This window comes from Mauremys mutica, chromosome 4 (genome assembly GCF_020497125.1).
Source record: "Mauremys mutica isolate MM-2020 ecotype Southern chromosome 4, ASM2049712v1, whole genome shotgun sequence".
Taxonomy (NCBI): Eukaryota; Metazoa; Chordata; order Testudines; family Geoemydidae; genus Mauremys; species Mauremys mutica.
Genome location: NC_059075.1, coordinates 118,212,770 through 118,234,413, shown reverse-complemented (window position 1 = coordinate 118,234,413; position 21,644 = coordinate 118,212,770). Strand labels below are relative to the sequence as shown.

Below are 21,644 nucleotides of genomic sequence, written 5' to 3'. Positions count from 1 at the left end.
TCAGTAGAGGATAATACCATACATAAAGAAAAGTAGTTAAACATTTGTGGGGGTTTTTTGGTGTGGGGGGTTGAGGGATTGTTTTATTCAAATTCTAAAGAATGGGAGCCAAATTGTTGAGAAATCACTAGACCCCATTTTTCTGTTAATAACTTTTTCTATATAATGTGTCTCTAATATTAAATATCTGTGTCTAGAGCTTGTTCTTTTACTAACATGCAGCTAGGGAGTACTTTGTTGCTAATGGGAAATTAGGCACAAGCCTGAAATTTTCTAGGATGATGTCCTGGCCCCATTAAAGTCAATGGAAGTTTTGTCCTTTAGTTCTATCATAGAATATCAGGGTTTGGAAGAGACCTCAGGAGATCATTGAGGCCAACCCCCTGCTCAAAGCAGGACTCAGGGGGAGGGGGCAGCATTTTGTGTGCTTCCCACGGGAGCTTCCGGTTCCACTCAAAGCAGGACCAATCCCCAGACTGATCTTTGCCCCATATCCCTATGTGAGCCTTTTAAGGATTGAACTCACAATCTTGGGTTTAACAAGCCAATGCTCAAACCACTGAGCTATCCCTCCCCTTATGGGGCCATGTGTTCATCCTTAGTACATACTCTCTTTTCATAGGTGCATCCGAAGAAGTGGGTATTCACCCACGAAAGCTCATGCTGCAAAACGTTTGTTAGTCTATAAGGTGCCACAGGATTCTTTGCTGTCTTTTCATAGGGTGATCCAGTGATATCACTGAAAGGTCCAGTGGCAGTCTGGATTTCAGTCAGTTTCAAAGATCATATCCAGGGTAGATGTCCAAAAATTGGCCACATTCAGACATTCCCATTAGATATGGTGAATGACAACTTCCCCTCACTGTCTCCAGAGAGCTTTAAAACTGTTCTAATTCTTTTAGGAGGTAGTGAGGTATCATTGGAATAGCACCTTATCATAAGTTATGTTAATGGAAACTCATATAGAGGCAGGAACGGCTCCTTTCCAGACTGGAACCACTTCTCAAAAGAAATATCTCTAAAGTTTTTCCTATTTTAAATTGTAGCCACATTTTCCTGCCATATCAATGCTCATGATTTTTATATAGAAACTGAAAATTAAACATTTAGGCTAAGATTTTTCAAAAGCGCCTAGCAATTTTGGGTGCCCAACTTGAGACATTGAGAAGAGCTTAGTTTCCAGAAATTACTGAACACCCATCCTCTGAAAATCAGGCCCCTTTAAGGTGGTTCGATTTAGGCAGCCAAAATCACTAGTCACCATGAAAATCTAGGCCTCAGAGCCTAAAAAACAGGATATTACAATTTTCCACTTTTGTAGAGGCCCTCTAGAAACCCTTCCATCCTGACTATTAAGTGAGTAGATTCAGTTATAGACAGGGGAGAATAGGCTGTATAAAATCTTTCCATTCTTTGACTGTTCAGTTGACAGAATGGTCATAATTGCTGTAATGTTTTTTTAAATGATTTTTTTTCAAAGTTTAGTTCTCACCAGAATAAATCCCCTCACCCTGTGGCTAAGCATTGCAGCCCAACAATATCGGTGTACAGCAGTTGGTTAGGTAACTCAGGAAGAGCACTCGGTGATTTTGCTTAGATTTCCTCCCATTTGTCTTAATTTTTGGTAGCCAAATCATTTCCTTTTCTAATTTTCATTTTTATTATGGTTCCTGTTTACTGGTGGCCAGGAGCGGCGCCAGGGTTTCTGGCACCCTAGGCAGAATTCGGGGGGTGGCATTTTGTGCGCTCCCCATGGGGCACGCGGGAGGTTCCGGTTCCACTCCCATCGTGCCACCGAAGAAGGACCCTCCGCCGAAATGCCGCAGGCGACAGCGGCAGTCATTGAGCTGCTCAATTGCCTGCCACTGTTTTCCGTGGCACGTCAGCAGAAGGTCCTTCTTCGGCGGCGTGATGGGAGTGGAACCGGAAGCTCCCGTGGGAAGCACACAAATTGCTGCCCCCTCCCCCCCGAATCCTGGCGCCCTAGGCGACCAGCTAGGGTCGCCTAATGGAAGCGCCGGCCCTGCTGGTGGCCAATTTAATGATTCTTTTGACAGCATTTAGAAGTCTCTTTCTGATTTGCAGGTACCATCATTTATCACTTATCTAAGGGCACAGTCCTTCAAAGGAATCTTCACATGTGCAGGGTCCCATCCCTTTGCAGCCTCGGTGCCTGACACCCGTTGTGCTTACAATGATTGTCACTCACAAAATTGCATCTGCAATGGGTTACAGGTAGAAAAATTTGACTCTCTTTTTAAACATCAGGGCTGATCCACACTAAAAAGATAAGTCAGCTTAACTACATTGCTTAGGATTGTGAAAAATTTCATACCCTGGGTGATGTAATGAAGCTGACCTAAACCCCAGTTTAGAAACTGCTAGAAGAACAGAAGAATTCTTCTGTTGACTTAGCCCCCACCTCTCGGAGAGGTGGATTTACTATAGGGATGGAAGAACCCTTTCTGTCTCTGTAGTAAGTGTCTACACTACAGCAGCACAGCTACAGAGTTGCTGCTGTGCTGATGTAGCATTTCTAGTGTAGACGTAGCCTAAGTCTCTAGCTAGTAGATTGATTAACTTAGTTGAATAATGATAATTTTTTATTTAGTTAAGCATTTGTCATGTTTTCTGTCAGTGGCTTTTCAGGGCTCTGCCAGACTTTCCTTTGTCCATAAATGGGATAGGATGTTGTATAACACTTAAGGATGAACCTTTCACCAAAACTTGGTTCAATTTGTTAGGGCTGTATTCTGCTCCCTTTACTCACCTTGAGTATATCTTACCTGCAAACAGCCCCATTGAAATTAGCATGAGTAAAGATGGCAGGATATGGCACTGGATATGCAGAAAATTTGGCTGTAGTTACACAAGTTTGACTGAGGTTTCACTACAGGTGCATCATGATGTCCAAATATCTTAAGATATGATTAATGTCTATTGCCTAAAGAGTTGCTTGAGGCACCTTCATTCAGGAAAAAGAGTCACTCTGTTCAGGAGGTTTAATTGCTTGCTATTTCAGTTAACAGCACACACACAAATAGGTGAGTGAAACCGAGGTGCAGTGTCTGCAACTATGTTTGTTTCCATCCACAAGGCACAGTCTGCTTGTTGTCCCATGCACTTAGGTTGTTGCACATAGAGATTTTCCTGTAAATTTTAACAAATGTTGTTTGGGAATGAATGAATGAGAAGTCGCCTGCATCACAACAGTGGAGCTTTACATGGGGCACATACCACTATTCTGGTTGTGGGGCATTTGACACCCACCGTATGCACTGGTGTAAATGAGTGCACAAGGTGCTGGCAATGATAAATTAGGCCCTGTGGACAGGGCCATCCCTAGCTATTCTGGGGCCCTACACTGCCCCCCCGTGGGGGGGGGTGGGGCCCCAGACCTCTGTGGGGAGGGAGCAGGGGGGCTGCCCCCAGGCCTCCACAGCGGGGGGGGGGTGAGGAGTGGGCCCCAGGCCTCGCGGGAGGGGGGGGCAGGGCTGGCTTGGGGGGGTGGGGGGGAAACCACTGCCCAGCACTCACCAGCGGCGTGGCTGGGGCCAGGTCGCTGCCCTCCTGCCACCAGTGAGTGTAGCCCTGGCCCTGCTGCAGAGCTATGGGGAGTAGAAGCAGGACTGGGCAGGGGCGGGAAAAGGTGGGGCTGGGGCTGGGGCAGGTGTCCTGGGGAAGAGCCGGAGCAGGGGCTGGAGCAGCACGCAGCTGCGCAGGGCACCAGGAAATTTGGTGCCCCAAATTTCCTGGTGCCCTACACAGCTGCATACTTTGTATATGGGTAAGGACGGCCCTGCCTGCGGATACAAAACAGATCTACAGTGATGCCTGAGCATGACCAGACTGGCTCTCCTAAAGGTAACTAGCAGAGCACAAGCAAGAAATGCCTCTAGACAGTAAAGAGTCTGGTCAAATGAACGGTGAGCCAGGTGACATCAAACAGCTCCCAAGCTCAGCCAATTCTCATCCCAGTTAGTTTTTAGAGGTTTTCAAAATGCACAGGTTGTTATCTTCTCTCCCTCAGACTCCTGTACATTTGGAGTCCTGGTACAGTACTAGAACAGCCTGGTTCTACAGCAGAGGGATATATAATGTGATAAAAACTACATTAAAAGAACATTAAGGTTGCTAAGTTAAGCACTCAGAAGTTAGGAAATGCCATCATTAAGATTACCTGTCCAATCTTAATTTTCCTTTTATGTGCATTATGATACGGTCTTTAATTATGTGACCACATGCTATCTTTTCCACAGGATCCCTGCCTCATTCAGTGAACAGGATGGACCTGCTCTGGAGATGAGTCAGGGTTATGTAGTGTAGGAGACTATTGTTTGTAAAACCCCTGCTTCATTTGTTGCAGAAGCTGGAAAGTGAGTAGTGAATTAGGCAGGGGATTACAGGAAGAGAAAGGATGGTTTTGTGGTTAAGGAAGTGGAATGCTTCCCTGGAGAAGTGGATTATATCCCTGCCTCTGCCAGAGAGCAAGTATGATGCTGGGCAAGTCACTTAAAATTGTTCATAGTTGGACACCAAGGGTGTGTTCTTCATTTCTTGGGTGCCCAACATGAGACACTTGGGGCCAGATTTGCAGAAATGCCGAGCTCCCATGAGTGCATCAGAAGTTGATTGATGCTTTGAACATATAAAGTATACTATAATGTTAAGTACTGTGGAAAATCAAACCAGAGATGTCTCAAGTTGAGCACCCCAAATTAATGACAGGTTTCAGAGTAGCAGCCGTGTTAGTCTGTATCCGCAAAAAGAACAGGACTACTTGTGGCACCTTAAAGACTAACAAATTTATTTTAGCATGAGCTTTCGTGAGCTGCAGCTCACTTCTTCAGATGCACGAAAGCTCATGCTAAAATAAATTTGTTAGTCTTTAAGGTGCCACAAGTACTCCTGTTCTTTTTCCCAAATTAATGGACATTTCTAACGATTTTGGCCTTCATCTCAATTCCCAAGCTGTAAAACAAGGATAATACTAACCTCTCACCTCACAGGCAAGTGGTGAAGATAAATTCATTAATGTTTGTATATTACTCAGAATGTGAAAGCACTATAGAAATGCCTAGGGAGAAATGAATAATTCTGTGTTCAGTTCAGGGGTTGAATGATTTGTGCTGAATGAGGTTTGGGGCCACACATTGAATAAGCAGAACAAAAAAAAAAATCACCTGGCTCCCCGTTCAGTGAATGAGGTGGGGTCCCATGGGAGAATAGTATGTGATGAAGTGATTAAAGACTCTAACATGGTGCACACGCAGAAGGAGGCAGAATTCAGGTTCCACAGGCAGCCTTAATTCTGGTATTTTCTAACGTTTGAGTACTTGATGTAAATGTCCTCTTAACATATTTTTGGGAGGGTATATTATATTTAAGGCATCCTGGAGAGGCTGTGTGGGTTGAGTTGTGAAGATAGGCTAATGGACACAGCAGGAGACCAAGTCGAGAAAGTGTCGATAGTATACATATTGCTGTTCTCAACAGATGAGTAAGACAGCAGTTGTCATGTTCACTTTATGTGCAGGGCAGATGGAAGCAAATTCAGCCCCCTGTGAAGCAACTTATCTAGGAACCCACATATGGGCCACTCCCTACATTCTTCCCAGACCCTCAGTCCTTTCCAAGACATGAACTGTCCCTTGGCCAGATCCTCAGCTGGTGTAAATGAGGGTGGTTCCATTGATGTCAGCAGAGCTGTGCTGACTCACACCAGCTGAGGATCAGATCCCAGCTGTAAACCAGGAAGAAACCCCCCATTCTGTTTCCATCTGAAGAGGAGTGGGACCCATGGATTCCTTGTCACCATTCTTCTCATTTCTCTGCTGAAATGAATGGTGAATGTCCCATTTTCCCTTCTCAGCTGGGGCTAGGGAGCTGCAAATGAAAACAATAAATGTGAGACTTTCTTATTGTAGTTGAAACCACAGTGAGAAGACAAAGCCCCAAATGGTGCCAGGTGTTTGGGTGCAAAGCACCCCAAGCTGGCTATCACCCCAAAAAGCACTGCTAATTTGATCTTTGTGGGAATAAAGGGGATTGCCTCAGAAAGAAAGCAGAGATAAAGAATCTTACAGGGATGAATCTGAAATGCCTCCTTCCTCCATGAATCAAGTAGCAACTTCCTTCTGAGTAACTTTACAAGTGACTTGTAAAGCATTTTCAACTTATCTTATGAAATTCATGGTCCATGAAGATCCACTTCTGCTTGCTTTAATTTTGTCAACGCCCTGTTCTCATAATCTTTTGAAATTCAAAATATTGGCTCACACCACCAGAAAAAGCAAAGTGAGGAAATTAAGCTCCTCCCCCTGCTATTACCCCTATTTGCATATATAGCAGATGCAGAAAGCATTCCCCATTCTCTGTCTATCACACTTTCTTTACATGTATGCTTCATTGTCTTGGGTAAAACTGCTACAGTATTTTCTCCCAACACAAAGTAAGCGCAAGAGGAAGAGTGATGAACAAATCCTTGGACAAGTTTGGGATGCCACCATTTCACAGAAAATAGATGCGCAAATTGCTGAGGCCAAAAGAAAGTGTTCAAAAGGTAAACTTCTATGAGGAATGAAAAACCAGAAAAGAATTTTGTGTGCACACACGCAGACACACACAAAAGGCTTAAAAACGTATATGCTGTAGTATGAGGGCTGTTTATAAAAATTCAGGAAGTGCTGAAGGTCAGCTTTAACTGGAGATGTTTTAGTTTGGCTTTGTTGAGGAAATAAACTTTGAGCATATGGTTTCCTGTTCCTCTGCCTAGATTTTTTTTTTTGCGTCTGTGTTTCAGCACCGAGAAGACTGAGAGAAACCTGTCAAATGAAGGCCACCAGCTCTGGTTTGTAGTTTCTGGCCAAATGGTAAGCACATGATATTCTGCATTTTCTCTTGGGCGGGCCTAAATTTAATCAGAAGTAGTTATAGTTTATACACTCGATTTATGGGGCCTGATCACTGTGTCAGAAAGTACCACTACTGCTCTTTACCTTCTGCACTGACATTTAAAATATTCCTGAGGCTTTCCAAACTACCACTGGTTCCCAGTGGAGAGGTCTTGCTATTCCAGGATTGTGAAATAGAGATTCCAGACTGTACTAGTTTTTTGTCTAAATTAGGTACCCCCACCTTGTATCTGGAAATGCATTTGGACAACAAATACTATTATTATAGCACTTTTCATCCTAAAACTTCAACTGGCTTTACAAACATTAGCAAACTGCATGACACCCCTGGGAGTTAAATGAGCACACCTGTCCCATTTTACAGATAGTTAAACTAAAGCACAGAGACAAAACGAGCTATCCAGTGAGTCATTTGTGAGGAAAAGCACTGAGGAGTCATAAGCCCCAATGACCTACTTTCAGGACTAGACTACACTTATTTCCTCTACATGGGAATTACAGTTGTTATTCCATATTAACGATTAATAATGAGACTTTATGTTGTATTTTAGTTTCTTTTTCCTGATACTGGTGATGGAAAACCGAAGCAGAATCAGTGACCTGCTTCAAAGTGTCCTTGACAACCTTCTTCAGGAAGACTTCAAAAGATTTAAAGACAAACTATCACATTCTGACTTTGAGGGGAAAGGTACCATCCCCCGAGGTTGGCTGGAGAATGCCGACAGGACAGATACGAAGAACCTCTTGATGGAATTCTATGGTGGAGACACTGCAGTAAATGTAACCATAGAGGTTTTCACTCAGATCGACCTCCGAGATTCTGCTGCAAAACTCAGAGAAGAAAGAGAGAAGGGTAGGAAACCTAAAGTTACTGTAAAAACTGGGAATCTGCCCCAGGGCAGCAACAGGAGAAACAGGCTGATGGCAGGAATGACAAATTTTAAATCCCAGCAGGAAGCCAGGGGGATGCAAAGCAGAAATGCCCATGGTGGGCCAGATTCTCTGACTTGCTCCACTGCCTTTTCCCCACTCAGGTGGCACAAGGGGAGCAGAGGCAGCCTGTAACTCTCCTTCTGAGGAAATCCGCAGTGTGGGACAGTCCTAGTGGGTGTATAACCAACATAGTGGTGCAGAAGGAGTGTCCCAGACAGAGAGAGGTGGGGAGGAGGAGTAACTGAAGTGGATCCCCAGCTGAAGAACTTGTTTCTTGGGGAACATAGGTAGCTGTTGCAAGTTAGAACAGCCCCCAGGGTGCCAGGGCCACCCAGAGGGGAGGGCAAGTGGGGCAATTTGCCCCAGACCCCGGGCCCCGCAGGGGCCCGCAGGAGTATGTTGGAGGCTCCCCTGCCTCTGTCTTCCCCCATCCCCTGGCGTCTCAGCGCGCCGCGTCGGGGAGCAGCCCTGGCCAGCGTTGCAGCACCGTAGCTCCAGCGGGCCTGAGCTCCTCCTGCTCAGAGCCATGTGGTAAGGGGACGGGGCTGCAAGCTGCGGCCAAACGGCGGGAGCTCAGGCCCCGCTGGAGACACCATGCTGCTGCAGCGCTGTCTGGGGCCGCTTCTGGATGCGGCCCGCTGAGGCTCCGGGAGAGGGGGTAAGTGGCATGGTAAGGGGCCGGGGCTGGGCACCCCCCAACTGCATCCCCCATGGCCCTGACCCCCAGCTCTGAGCCCAGCCCCTCTGAGCCGGACACCCCTCGACCCTATTACCCCCACAGCCCTGACCCCCAGCTCTGAGCCCAGCCCCTCTGAGCCGGACACCCCCATACCCCATCCTCCCCACAGCCCTGACCAAGGGTGGCTCTAAGTATTTTGCTGCCCCAAGCATGGCAGGCAGGCTGCCTTTGGTGGCTTGCCTGTGGGAGATCCCCGGTCCCGCAAATTCGGCGGCAGCCTGCAGGAGGTCCCCGAAGCCGTGGGACCAGCAGACCCTCCGCAGGCATGCCGCTGAAGGCAACCTGCCTGCCACCCTCACGGCGACCGGCTGAGCGCCCCCCGCGGCTTGCTGCCCCAGGCACACGCTTGGTGTGCTGGTGCCTGGAGCCGCCCCTGCCCTGACCCCCAGCTCTGAACCCAGCCCCTCTGAGCTGGATACCCCCCTGACCCCATCCCCCCACAGCCCTGACCCCCAGCTCCAAGCCCAGCCCCTCTGAGCCGGACACCCCTCTGACCCCATCTCCCCACATCCCTGAGCCCAGCTCCTGTGAGCCGGGCACCTCCTAACCCAGAGCCCAGCTCCCCACCCAGCCCTGGACAGCAGCAGCACCACCCCCAGGCAGCGACAGCCCATTGGCACCAACCATCACCATCACCCAGCAACAGCCCATTATGTAATTGCAAATGTGTACATACCATTAAAGCATTTAGTGTTTTTAAATAATGTATTTAGTGTATTTTCAAATTATTACAAATTAATTTTTGAATGTATTTCACTAGTTATTTTTTACATTTCCAAATACATGTTACTATAGTATTGCAACATTTTTTTATGGAAGGGGCCCCTGAAATTGCTGTGCCCCAGACCCCCTGAATCCTCTAGGCAGCCCTGCAGGGTGCTGTTTCCTGTGCCTGGCTGTGACGGAGAATTGAGGCTGTGTAACTGGAAACTGATCACTGCAGAGAGCCTGGCCCAGTCTATTATCACCAAACAGCTGACTGGCCCCATAGAATATTTCTGGGGTTCCAGTCAGGAACTTTAATGTTCCAGGCTATTTTTCATTAAAAACAAACATACAAACAACTCCTTCCCAAAACAAAAATAATAATAAACCAACGTAAAAAACCTCAATTCACTGCAATACAAACTCAAGAAGTAGCTAGCAAAGCTAGAGAGCTGTGGTTCCAAAAGCTCAAGGCCACTTTGCAATGTCCCACAAGAGTGAAGGAGTCAGTGCCAATGGGGAGCCACTCTTTAGTGGAACAGTGTTACACTCCACGTGCTCTGTGATGGAGCTAAACTCAACCCTGTTACAGTCACTCCTGTTCCTCTCACCCATGGTGACGGTGGATCTCAGCTGGGTTGGTTCTGCCAGGGGTTCCTGGGATGGAAGCTCCAGGGCTGGCAGTGGAGCTCTCCCTAGAGGCCTTTGCAATGCACTCCTGGGGAAGGTCCACCAGGGTGTAAGTTTAGCAGTCTCCAGAGCACAATGCAGGGGGCATTTATTTGGTGTAGACTGTGAGCTCCATTAGGCAGGGATGGTCTTGTTGTAAATGTGCACAGGCAGTGCTTTACTGGTAATGAAAGAGGTACCGGGGCTCAAGTAATTTTTTGTTACTTTCATAACTGATGCAGAAAGCCGAGAGGTGCCGGGGCTCAGTCCTGGCAAACCCTGGCACAAATTAAGCACTGTGCACGGGACCTAGTACAGTGGAGCCCCGATCACTGATTGTGTCTCTAAACCTATAAGAACTTCATAATTATTTGGGTCTTTATGTTTCTGAGGAATGAGAGAAGAGGGTACTTTATTCCTTTAACTTAGCCATTCCATCTGTTACAATAATTATTTAATGCAACCTATTCTTGGCTGCCCGTATAATTAAATTGTATAAAATAACATCTAGTGGATCAGGCAATAACCATTTTATGTAAATAATTAAATAGAGGGAAAAGCTGTGGGGAGAGGAAAGAAAAGACCCCATTATCGGAGCTCTACTCCCAGTGGTTGCATCTTGATTATAATTATTTGAACAAAAATATTTCCCTCTATCTGCCCCAATGTCTGCCTTAGGTCTCTAGGTTTGGAAAGGCTCTGAGTCACCTAGTCTAACCCCTGCACTAGGGCACAACTTACAGCTATATGGGCCCTTGAATTGTTTCATCTGATCTGCTTTGGCACATGAGTGTTTCTTGGGGGATTCCCTCTCCCTAAAAACACTCCTGAATTTACTCTCTGCTCCACAAATGACACTAAAAAATGACTGCTGGTAGCAATGCTCTCTTCTTTTAAACACAAGATGAAATTGCATCATTCAGTCACTAAGTGGCTCTATACAGAATATAAATACACTTGCATTGAAATGCACTATAAAATCTTACAATGTCATTTAAATATAATTTGTCTTTCAGATTTGCATTTGAATCAAAAACAGTCAGAGGCTTCAGCAGAAGGTATGTGATATCTACATGGGGAGTTACCCCAGTACAGTGGTTTCCTGCTTACTCAACCGGATGCTTTCTGGGAACTATCCCTTTGATACACAAACAGTTGTGTTAACAAAATCTGTACAAATGTCTATCCGGATGATACCATTAGCACAGGGTTCCCTTGTTACTCCCCAGGCTAGAAGACTATCACAAATACAGTAGTAATGCTATCTATTTCCAATGGCAACATTGTATGGTGACTATGATAATAGCACTGGAGGTGAAAAGCATTTCCTAGGGTTTAATAGGCAACAGCTGGTATCAGTCTCCAGGAAATGCCCTTGTGTTGCAACTGCTACGGTTATTGAAGTCACAAACTGTTTTTCTTTAAGAAGAAACAAAACAAACTCACACAAAAGGGAGAGGAAAGAATAGTAAAGAGAGAAAATACAGCCTTTGTCCCTGATGCTGACTTTCACTGGCAACCTCACTGCTGGAGAATCTCAGATCCAGCACATGATCTGATCAGCTGCTCTGAGGCAAACTTTTACCAGGGTTAAGCCATTTAAGGCATTGCTTTTAGCTGCTTCTCTGGCCTCAGATATGTAGTAGTGTTGTGAAAGATGAATTGTTTTGGCTGGCTAAACCAGACTCTTATTAGACAGAAAGCACAAAGGGAAAACTAAAAACATGAAGAAAGGACAGATGGTAGAAAAGAAAACTGACACATGAAGAAGGGGGTGGCAGCAGGAGTCTCAGGCTCACCTCCTAGGTGGTGTTCAGGATTTAGCCAAAGTCAATGGAGATGGTGATGTCATTTGGTTCCCTCTCTCCGGCTCTTGGTGTGATCAGAATGTCCTTCAGAATCAGGATGCTGAAGGCCCAAAGGTAACATGGTGGATCCCAGGAGGTGGTAGAGATGGCAGCTGTGATGCATTTTGCTGTTCTGTTTAGTGCCCCCCAGACAAACAGTCATTCAATTAAAATTATCCTATGAAAATACATTTTGGTGATTTTCAACCCTTGCTGACTTTTACACACATTTTTATATAATGGGCTTAGAGGGACTTTTGTTATGTTGGACAACTTCCACTACAGACTTGTGCACAACATTCCTCTGGGGATGTTTGTTACAACAATAGGTACTGAGCCAATGCACCCTCTTTTAAGTGAGGAAGACAAGTGGAGGTACTCAATTGTGGTCCACAAACATTCTGTGACAGTTTTTCAAAACTGTGGGTCCTGGCCATATTCTAGTTTGTGAAGTTACATTCTTTCCATCTAAATACCCAGCACTGTTTCAGCTGGATCTGATATTCTCCTCCTAACTTGTATACTGTTGCTGTGCACCGTTTAATAGTTAACAGGCTTCACCCAGTGCAAGGCTGAATTTCAGTGGGGGATAAAGTGATACCCACAGTCTTTACGCATATGAATAATTTCAGTGGGATGATTTATTTGAGTAAGGGTGGAAGGATCAGGCCTGTAGTTAAGTGATTACAGGATCCTCTATGAGGAAAGGTGCAGTATGAATTTAAGGTACCATTATTATTGCTAAGATAACTTTATTGGAACAGATTAATGAGAAGTCTATCCTTTTTCTGAATGTCCAGTTAAATATTTCTAATGCCTCATGCCACTGATTTAGATTACAGGGGGAATTATTAAGATATTAAAAATAGTAGAGAGTCAAAAAATACGTGGACAACCTTACTGGCGAGAATATGATTCTAAAGATACATAATACTGATTATTTCAAACAATTATCATGCAAAGGAGAGAGAACATTAAATTTTGCATGGGGCATTCTTCCCCATTTCATGTCCTCATTTGTTATGTGGTGTTATGTTCAGTGTTAAATAGTTAACAAGTTTCACTCTAGAGATGGCTGCATTTCCATGGTGGGTGAAGTGATTACCACAGTTTTTACTCACATGAATAATTTAAATAAGGGCGGCAGGATCAGATCTAATTAAACATTTAGGGATCCTTTTCAACAAAAGGTATAACATAAATTTAAAGTACTATCATTTTATAAATTTATAGATTTACTGTAACAGTTTAACTATATTCTGAACTTCTGGTGCTTCAATATTTCTAACACTTTATGTCACTGACTTAGATTTCAGGGTGAAGTACAGAGAATATGTACAAAAAAAGTATCAAGTAATAAAAGACAGGAATGCTCGTCTTGGTGAGAATGTGAAGCTAAACAGCAGATACACAAAGCTGATTATTGTTAACAGTCATGGTTATGGAAAAAACCGAGAACATGAAATAATAGCCACGGGTTGGAAACATACAGAAGCCATGACCGAGCGAGCTAGTTCTGTGATTACCATGGGTACTTTATTTAAACCTGACAAAGATGGACAAACACCACAGATTGTTGTACTGGTGGGAGCTGCAGGGATTGGAAAAACAGTTACTTCAAAAAAGATCATGTTGGACTGGGCAGCTGGGGAACTTTATAAGGAAATGTTTGATTATGTCTTCTACATAAATTGTAGGGAGATGAACCTTCTTACTAAGGAAGTAAGTGTGGCTGACATGATTTTAAAACATTGCCCTAATAATAAGACATCAATTAAGCACATTCTGGGACAACCAGATAAACTCCTGTTCATAATTGATGGATTTGATGAACTGAGATTTTCCTTTGATCAGTCAGAAGATAACCTGTGCTCTGAGCCCTGGGAGAAAAAGCCAGTGGAAATTTTACTGAGCAGTTTATTTAGGAGAACAGTTCTTCCTGAATCCTACTTGCTGATCACTACAAGACCAGCTGCTCTGGAGAAACTGGGGAGGTGTGAACGTTACGCAGAGATCCTGGGGTTTTCTGAAGCTGACAGGAAAGAGTATTTCCATAAGTTCTTTGGAAATGAGAAACAGGCAAGACAAGCTTTTAGATTTGTGAGAGAGAATGAAATTCTCTTCACCATGTGCTTTGTCCCCATCATGTGTTGGATCATCTGCACGGTTCTGAAACAACAGCTTGAAAAAGGTGAGGATCTTGCACAAGCTTCCAAAACAACCACCGGAATGTATGTGCTCTATCTTTCCAGTTTAGTTAACCCTCCTGGCAGCAATTCAAAGCCATGTAAGAAAGCTAGCTTGAGGGGACTTTGCTCTTTGGCTGCTGATGGAATCTGGAAGCAAAAGATACTGTTTGAGGAAGAAGAAATCAAGATATTGGGCTTAGATCAGGCAGATGCTCTCCCTCTTTTTTTGAACGAAAACATTTTTCAAAAGGATATTGACACTGAATGTCTCTACAGCTTCATTCACTTAAGCTTTCAGGAGTTTTTTGCAGCCCTGTTTTATGTGCTGGAGGAAGATGAAACAATGGAAGATTCAGGGACTCCCAAGAAAGATGTGAAAACATTATTAGAAAACTATGGAAACTCTAGAAATTACTTAATGTTAACAGTGCGATTCCTGTATGGTCTCTTAAATGAAAAAAGTATCAAGGACATGGAGGAAAAATTTGGGTGTAAAATTTCACCTAAAATTAAGTCAGATTTAATTAAGTGGATTCAAACATATAAACAAACAGTGCTATCTGTGCCATCTGTGTATGATAAAATCATTTTTCAGCTTGAGGACTTTCGCTGTTTGTATGAGATCCAAGATGAAAATTTTATGAAAAATGCATTGGAGCCTTTCACTAAAATAGTGATATGTCAAAATAAACTTACTCCAATGGATCAAATAGTTCTTTCATTTTGTGTAAACAATTGCCATAGACTGGTGTCTCTTGAGATGTATGCCTGCACATTCAGATTTGAAGACTGTAAGAAAGAAGCACCACAAAGACATGAAGAATTAGATCAGTAAGTATTATTGGAGCTCTAATATATGCACCTTCTTTAATTGATGAAATGTGATTATCCCTCTGTTTTGATAAGTAATAAATGGTTGAATGACCCACCACAAAATAATTCTATTTCAGCAGGCTAATGATAGTTATGGAGATTTCCTCAGGTTCAAACTACCAAAAAAGGTGTTTTTCCTTTTTCTTAGCATGATTGTTTGGTCTGCTCTGTCCACTCAGTGACTGAAATGTTTGCTATAGTGTTACGTAAATGGGTTATGAACAGGAGTGAGGTGAGGCCAAAGAGCTGGGGAGGGAAGCATGCTTTGTGTCAACAATTGTACAAGGAAGGTAGAGTGCTATTCACTGAGACTTCAAATGATCTTTGAAAAGCCCTTCATCAAAGGGCAAGGAAATCTTAAGGAAATAGACCCATATTTCCATGCCCCCAATGTACAATTATATTCTCCTCCTCAATAAAGGTAGAAAAAATAGTTGAATTTTTCAGATTTTTTTAAATCCAAATTCAAGCTTTCTTCTTCTTTTAAACTGCAATAAACTTACTAACCTTAAAGGACAGAAGGTTCTACCTAATCTCAGGGAATGTCAGGAAAATAATGCTTTGCTTGCAAAACAGAACAAACCCAATTCCCTGCCTTTCATTCACACCAGTAGCAGAGTAAAGCTACATGCTGAGTATCAGCTTGACAGTGCACATCATTTTTTCATTGTCTTTAGAGCGCCATCCTTGGATGGCTCAGTGCTCAGACACTGTGTGGGCTAAATGACACTAGGTTGCCCTGTACTTGCTTGTCATCTTAGAATGTTGTTCTTGGACTATTGCAGTTAGTTTGAGCAGTAGACTCGTTGAGTCTGATGAATTCAAGTACTCTGTCGGTTATAATTTCTATTTTATTGCCACTTTTAAGATCTTTTTTCTTTAAAATGAAGGTTTAACCGCCCTGTTAAACTGAAAACTCCACCATAACTTTATGCAGGGTCAACAGTACCTCACTATCATGGTTCATTTCCTCTGTATTAGTTTAAAGTGTTTTAACTGGACAACTCTTATCCACATACAATAAAATATGGTTGTTCAGTGTTACATACAATTTAAACAATATTTCAGAAGTTTGTTCCCTCTCAGTCAATATCAGCTATAAACAAAATAAATTCTTTGCTTCATAAGTGTTGTCCTGTCACAGCTCCAGTACTAACAGCTCAGCAGGACTCCAAAACAATCTTAACTAGCCCTGCCAAGTGTCTCACATCATGCATAACAGTCACATATCTGCAGGTCCGTCACACATTTCCTCATGGTGAGTGAAGTATATTGAACTGCCAGTGAAAAGGCCAAGACTTCTAATTCTAACTCTTCTATTTGCTGCTCTTAATATTTCTATGCATGTCACAGCCCTTGTTAAGCAAGTCCTCAGACCTTTGGCTTAGGGGAGATGTAACTGTTATTCACCCATTTGACAGTTAAGATAACTAACATCACTGAGCTATGGATAGAATCCAGGTCTCTGATAGGACATCCCAATTCTCCTGTACCAGGCTAGGGTGGTTGCATTATATGACTGTACCATTTGTCTGACTTATCGACCCCCTTCTATGCATCAGTTGAAGCGCAGCAGGCACAGACTTTTCTTCTGGGTCTTCTTTCTTCTTGGGACTCGGACTTTGATGGTTCTTTTGTCGTTGTGTCACATTGCCTGTGAGGTGAAAGGGGCCAACATATTTCCTTGAGTAACCCTTACTAATATAGCCTGGTTCTTTGCTCCTCTCCTGTGGCTAGATCACATTGAGTTGATGAATCTGATACTGCCTCCATGCTAAAAGGAGTGGTCCTTTAAGTCAAGTGGTTGAAACTCATGTTTCCAGCTCTACCTACCGTGCAGACAATCGAAACATGAGGATCTTTACATTTATCTATGCTGACTCTGACCAGTAGCCTATAATCTGATCCCAGAGTCAGGAACAGAACCCAGCCTAAGAATCATGATACCCAGCATTCCAGAGTTACTTCATACATAGCTGCATAGCCAGCTATGGCTATTCCACACAGAGGTTAACAGCACAGATCCCACCTAAGAGTGATGCCTATAGCTGAAGTGGTAGAAGTCTGTGCTGAAGATTGTCGATTCAAACCAAGCCTGCTGAAATATAAGTAAGCCAGCATGAGGACTCTTGATTAATAGTTTAAATGGTTTTAGATTGAAAACAATTATATTACAAGGTGGATTTGGATGTTTCTATTTGCTTATAGATGTATTTTAATTGTTTGTATTAATGGGAGCTGTCCTTTAAAGAACAGGGTCCCTTAAAGAATGGGGCACATTACAGAGTTTGTTTTAAAGGAGACTTGTGGAAGGCACTCAGATATCACAGCAGTGGCAGAAAGATAGCTAAATCATGGAGAAATGCAAAGTGGGGACTGACATAGTAAGAACAAGGCAAGAAGGTTATCTTAGCAGCAACATTTTGTGTGGACTTGAGATGGCAAGACTGCATTTGTTAAAGCCAAAGAGGAGGCGATTGTAGAGCCCAAGATGTAAGAAGACAAGGGCTGGATTAGAGTTGTAGCTCTGTGGCCCAAAAGGAAAGACCAGATCTTAGAATGTTGTTCAGGAAGAAGTGGCAAGATTTCGACGTGGCCTGGATATGTGGATCTAGAGAGATGACTGAGTAAAAAATAATACCCACATTATGAGCATGTGATACTGGAAGGATGATGGTGCTTTCCACAGTGACTGGGAGAAGGGAGAGATTGGGGAAGAAGGAAAGATCAAGAGCTTAGTTTTGGCCATGTTGAGTTTAAGGTTATGGCTGGACCTAGATGAGGAGATGTCAGAAAAACAGGCCAAGATTTTAGTCTGGATGGAGAGAGGTCTAGAGAAGGGATATAAATCTGAGTTATCAGCATAAAGATGATAGTCAAAGCCATGGTTTTGAATGAAATTGCCCAGTGATAGGATGTAAGTGGAGATACGGAGGGGGGAAAGCATGGAGCCCTGTGGAACCCCAATGAATGTTGGAGGGGAATGAGAATGATCCATCAAATAAAACACTGACTAGAAGAGAAAGGCAGGAGAGGACAGAGTCATGAAAGCTGAGAGAGTAAAAGATTTCAAGAATGGTCAGCATTGTCACGTTGTGAAGGGGAAGGATTGAATAAAACCCTGAGATGTAACTAGACAGAGGTTAGACAGACTTTGGTAAAGGAAATTTCTGTGGAGAAAATGCCAGATTGGAGAGGGTCTAGGATGGAATTGGAGATAGACATTCCAAACAGCAGTTGTAGATAGCATGTTCAATGAGCTGGGAGATGAAGGGAGAGTAAGCGATAGTTGGAGAGGTGGGTAGGGTATTTTATAGAGGACAGTAAAATAGAAATGGAAAAAAAAACAGAGGAGAGGGAGAGTTTGAGGAAAATGGTGAGGGAAGGGGAGAGATTGGAGAGATGGTAGGTCATGAGACAGAATGGGATGGTGTTACTGGCATATATGGAGGGATTAAAGGAGGACAGTAGGCAAAATTTTTGTGCCAACTAAAATATCAAATCTGTAATATCTTTCGGAAACATCTGTTAGAGCTGTGCCTATAATTAATAACTCACTGAATTAACGTTGCCTTATTATTCACAAAGTGTCTGAACAATTTAATATTTTTTAAAAAAAACCCTTATCTGCTGTTGAATCTCAAATGATGAAATAATTACAGATCTTCACAAAAACACTGGTGACAGTCCCATTTGTGTGAGTGCTCACCAGGGATCAGAGTACAACTTCAAAAAATGAATCGGTTACTCTTAGTAGCACCTATTCTAGTTCAATCTGTGAATTTAAAGTACATCCAAGATACTAGATACATTTTTGAGCACATGGGGATTTACAGTGAACTGAAACTGTAGACAAGTATCAGAGGGGTAGCCGTGTTAGTCTGTATCCACAAAAACAACGAGGCGTCTGGTGGCACCTTAAAGACTAACAGATTTATTTGGCCATAAGCTTTCATGGGCAAAAAGCCCCCTTTGTCAGATGCATGGAGACAACGGGCAGTTTTTGCCCACGAAAGCTTATGGCCAAATAAATCTGTTAGTCTTTAAGGTGCCACCGGACTCCTCGTTTTTGTGAAACTAGAATAAATCATATGCAGTGTATGACCACACCACGCAAGAGGCTATTTTAATATTCAGGAAACAGAATTAAAATCTGTCTCCAGAGACCAAAACAAAACATTCCTCTTCTCTCTTTCTAGGGAACAACATCAGGATGAGTGGAAGCATTCACGTGTTTTCCTGCTCTGTCAAGCACTGAAGGATCCAAACTGTAAATTAAAGAAACTATGGTAAGAAATTATTCTGTCTTTTTAAAAATCCTATTGTTGTTGCTTGTGATCCCAGAAATTCTACAGCTGTTCAGCTCTCTTTGCCACTGCTGGTGTAACTATCATATATTAACAGCCCAAAAAAACTCAGTAACACTGAGTTAAGGCCACTCAGTCCTGCCTCATGCCCTTCCAGAATCTGGAGAGAGGCTAAACTTAAACCTCTGAAAACTAGGAGATACAAAGTGACAGTACACACCACCCCTGCAATGCACCCTTAACTTTGCCCTGCTAGAGCTGGCAATAGCCCTTGGGAGTGTTTCAGTGAGGGTGGCCCAATCATAAGCAGATGTGGAAATACTAAGAATGTGCCATTGTTTGTGCTGTCTTTCTCAGATTTTAATTGCAACACTTATCTGCATGCGCCTTAGCTGCCATTTCCCCGGTTTTATGCATCTGTATGTATTGGTGGAGAGATCAGTTGGAGCAGGCTATCAGAGTTGTGACTGTGATATGAGGGGAGATGCATGTGTATTTTTATAGATCAACTCTTTTTCATTTCAGTGCTGAGCTCTGTAGGTTGTGTCAGTAGAGGTTCAGAAGGATGTATTCTTGCCATGGCGATAGTCAGCCATCTAATGGCATATATGACAGTGGTCTCCAAGGCCTAGTGAGTTGTAGGAGAAGGCAGTGCCTCAGAAGGAATCTTGAGCACAAGTGAGGGTAACATTTTGTAAGTCTGAGAAGGTTTATGAGCAGTAGGCTCAGGGCTGGATTCACGAAGGGACTCCAGCTTGGCATTGCAACATGTAGCTTTAGGCACCCCACTACCTAGGAGTATCTGCAGACCCAAGTTAGGAACCCAGCCGTGGGGGTGGGGTGGAGTTAGGTGCCTAAGAATAGGATTCACAGAAGCCAGTACGCTGAACTGCCTGAGCTAGACAGTAGGAAATGCTGAGGCTGAGCAGAGGGAAGCACCCATCTCTACTAGGGGTTTCATAGGAGGGAAGCGCTGATGTCCTTTCCTCCTTATGCTCTATTGTACAGTGGTTAGCACTTCCACCCAAGATTTAGGAGACCCTAATTCTAATCCCCACTCTGCCAGATTTGGAGCAAAAACTTGAACCTAGGTCTCCTGCATCTCAAGGAAGTATCCTAATCGCTGGGATGTAGAGTATTCTATGATGGAACTCTCTCAATTCCTCCTGCTGGAGCCATTCTACTTTGTATAAAATATTTAAATAGTCATTGCAGCACCATCACTTCGTTGGCCACCCTTTGTGTGGGACCTGATTTGCTGTGCTCTGAGCATGCCTACTAGATTGGGTCCCACAGGTGAGATACATGGGACAATGATGAGTTTGAGACTCCTGCAGCTCCATGGCCACTTAGGTGGTTGTGTGCCAGCCTACTAGCAGAAGTTTAGGTGCCTAGGGGACTTTACCGGTGGAATTAAGGCACTTACAGGGTTAGATAGCAGCTGAACAGGGGTTTTTAAGAGCTACATTTTAGGCTTAAATGGCAGTTAGGCATCTATATCCCTTTATGGATTTAGCCATCAGTGGTTGAATGTAGGCCAGGTGTAGGTAGCTCCTGCTTGGTAAATCTGACCTAACCCAAGTTTTGTCTTAGTAAAGAGAAGGAGTTAGACTTTGTCCCATGGTGCTTATATGCTCCGTTCCCAGAGTGTTCTCTATTATCTGTAAGACTGGAGTGCTAGTATATGGGTTATTGGCATGTTGAGGCATTGCTCAAAGAGGGCAGAGTTAAGGTTATTTTGTGGGGTGGAAGGTACTTTAACTTTGTATTTCCGGGTTTTCAGAAGTAAGGTTTTTTTTTTTTTTAATTCTTTTTGTTTTTATTTTTATCTTTTTGCTGGAAGGGCAAGAGGTCACACTGGGCAACCTTGACTCTGCATTATCAGAAGTTTAGGTCATTTAATTTTCTTGCTTTTAAAGGAAGATGAACTAAAATAGACCAGGGCTACTAGCCTCAGTTCCTGAGCGTTAGCACTTGGCAGACTGACAACACTGACCACAGCTGAGTAGTGCCTGGCTGCCAGTCAACATGCCCGAATTGTTTGTGTCAGTGTATGTCCATCTTTCAAATGGTTTTTAGTTTGGTACAACTATTCAGCTCCCTCTGTAAACATATACAAGATCTTCTAATGGTGGGTAGGAAGTGACCCCAAAGACCCCCATTCTAAAAGGCCAAGAAAATCTCTAGGTGAACTCTGAGGTACCAGTCAGTGTGCTGTTCCCTCTCTGGTGATTAGCATACAGAGCTCAAGCTGATACACAACAAATAGAAGGAGCGGTATGTAAGAAACAAATTGCATAAAAAAAGAGGACAGAAAACCAGCCTTCTCTCAGCCTTGAAACCTTCTCAGCTGCAAGGCAAGCAAAGGAAGGCACTTACCCTCTATTTCACCTCCTCCCTCTTTTTTCTGGTTTCAGAGTAGCAGCCGTGTTAGTCTGTATTCGCAACAAGAACAGGAGTACTTGTGG

General features: G+C 43.5%; 1 protein-coding gene across 1 annotated transcript in view; it reads left to right on the top strand.

Moving 5' to 3' along the window:
* The first annotated feature begins 6,825 nt into the window (after window positions 1-6,825).
* Window positions 6,826-21,644, top strand: part of LOC123368698 (NACHT, LRR and PYD domains-containing protein 3-like) — a 66,377-nt gene continuing 51,558 nt past the window's right edge. The window contains exons 1-5 of the mRNA XM_045013734.1: window positions 6,826-6,872; window positions 7,466-7,767; window positions 10,977-11,018; window positions 13,117-14,827; window positions 19,069-19,158. Coding sequence (XP_044869669.1) covers window positions 7,488-7,767; window positions 10,977-11,018; window positions 13,117-14,827; window positions 19,069-19,158 — 2,123 coding nt within the window. The 5' untranslated portion in view covers window positions 6,826-6,872; window positions 7,466-7,487. The remainder of the gene's footprint in view (window positions 6,873-7,465; window positions 7,768-10,976; window positions 11,019-13,116; window positions 14,828-19,068; window positions 19,159-21,644) is intronic.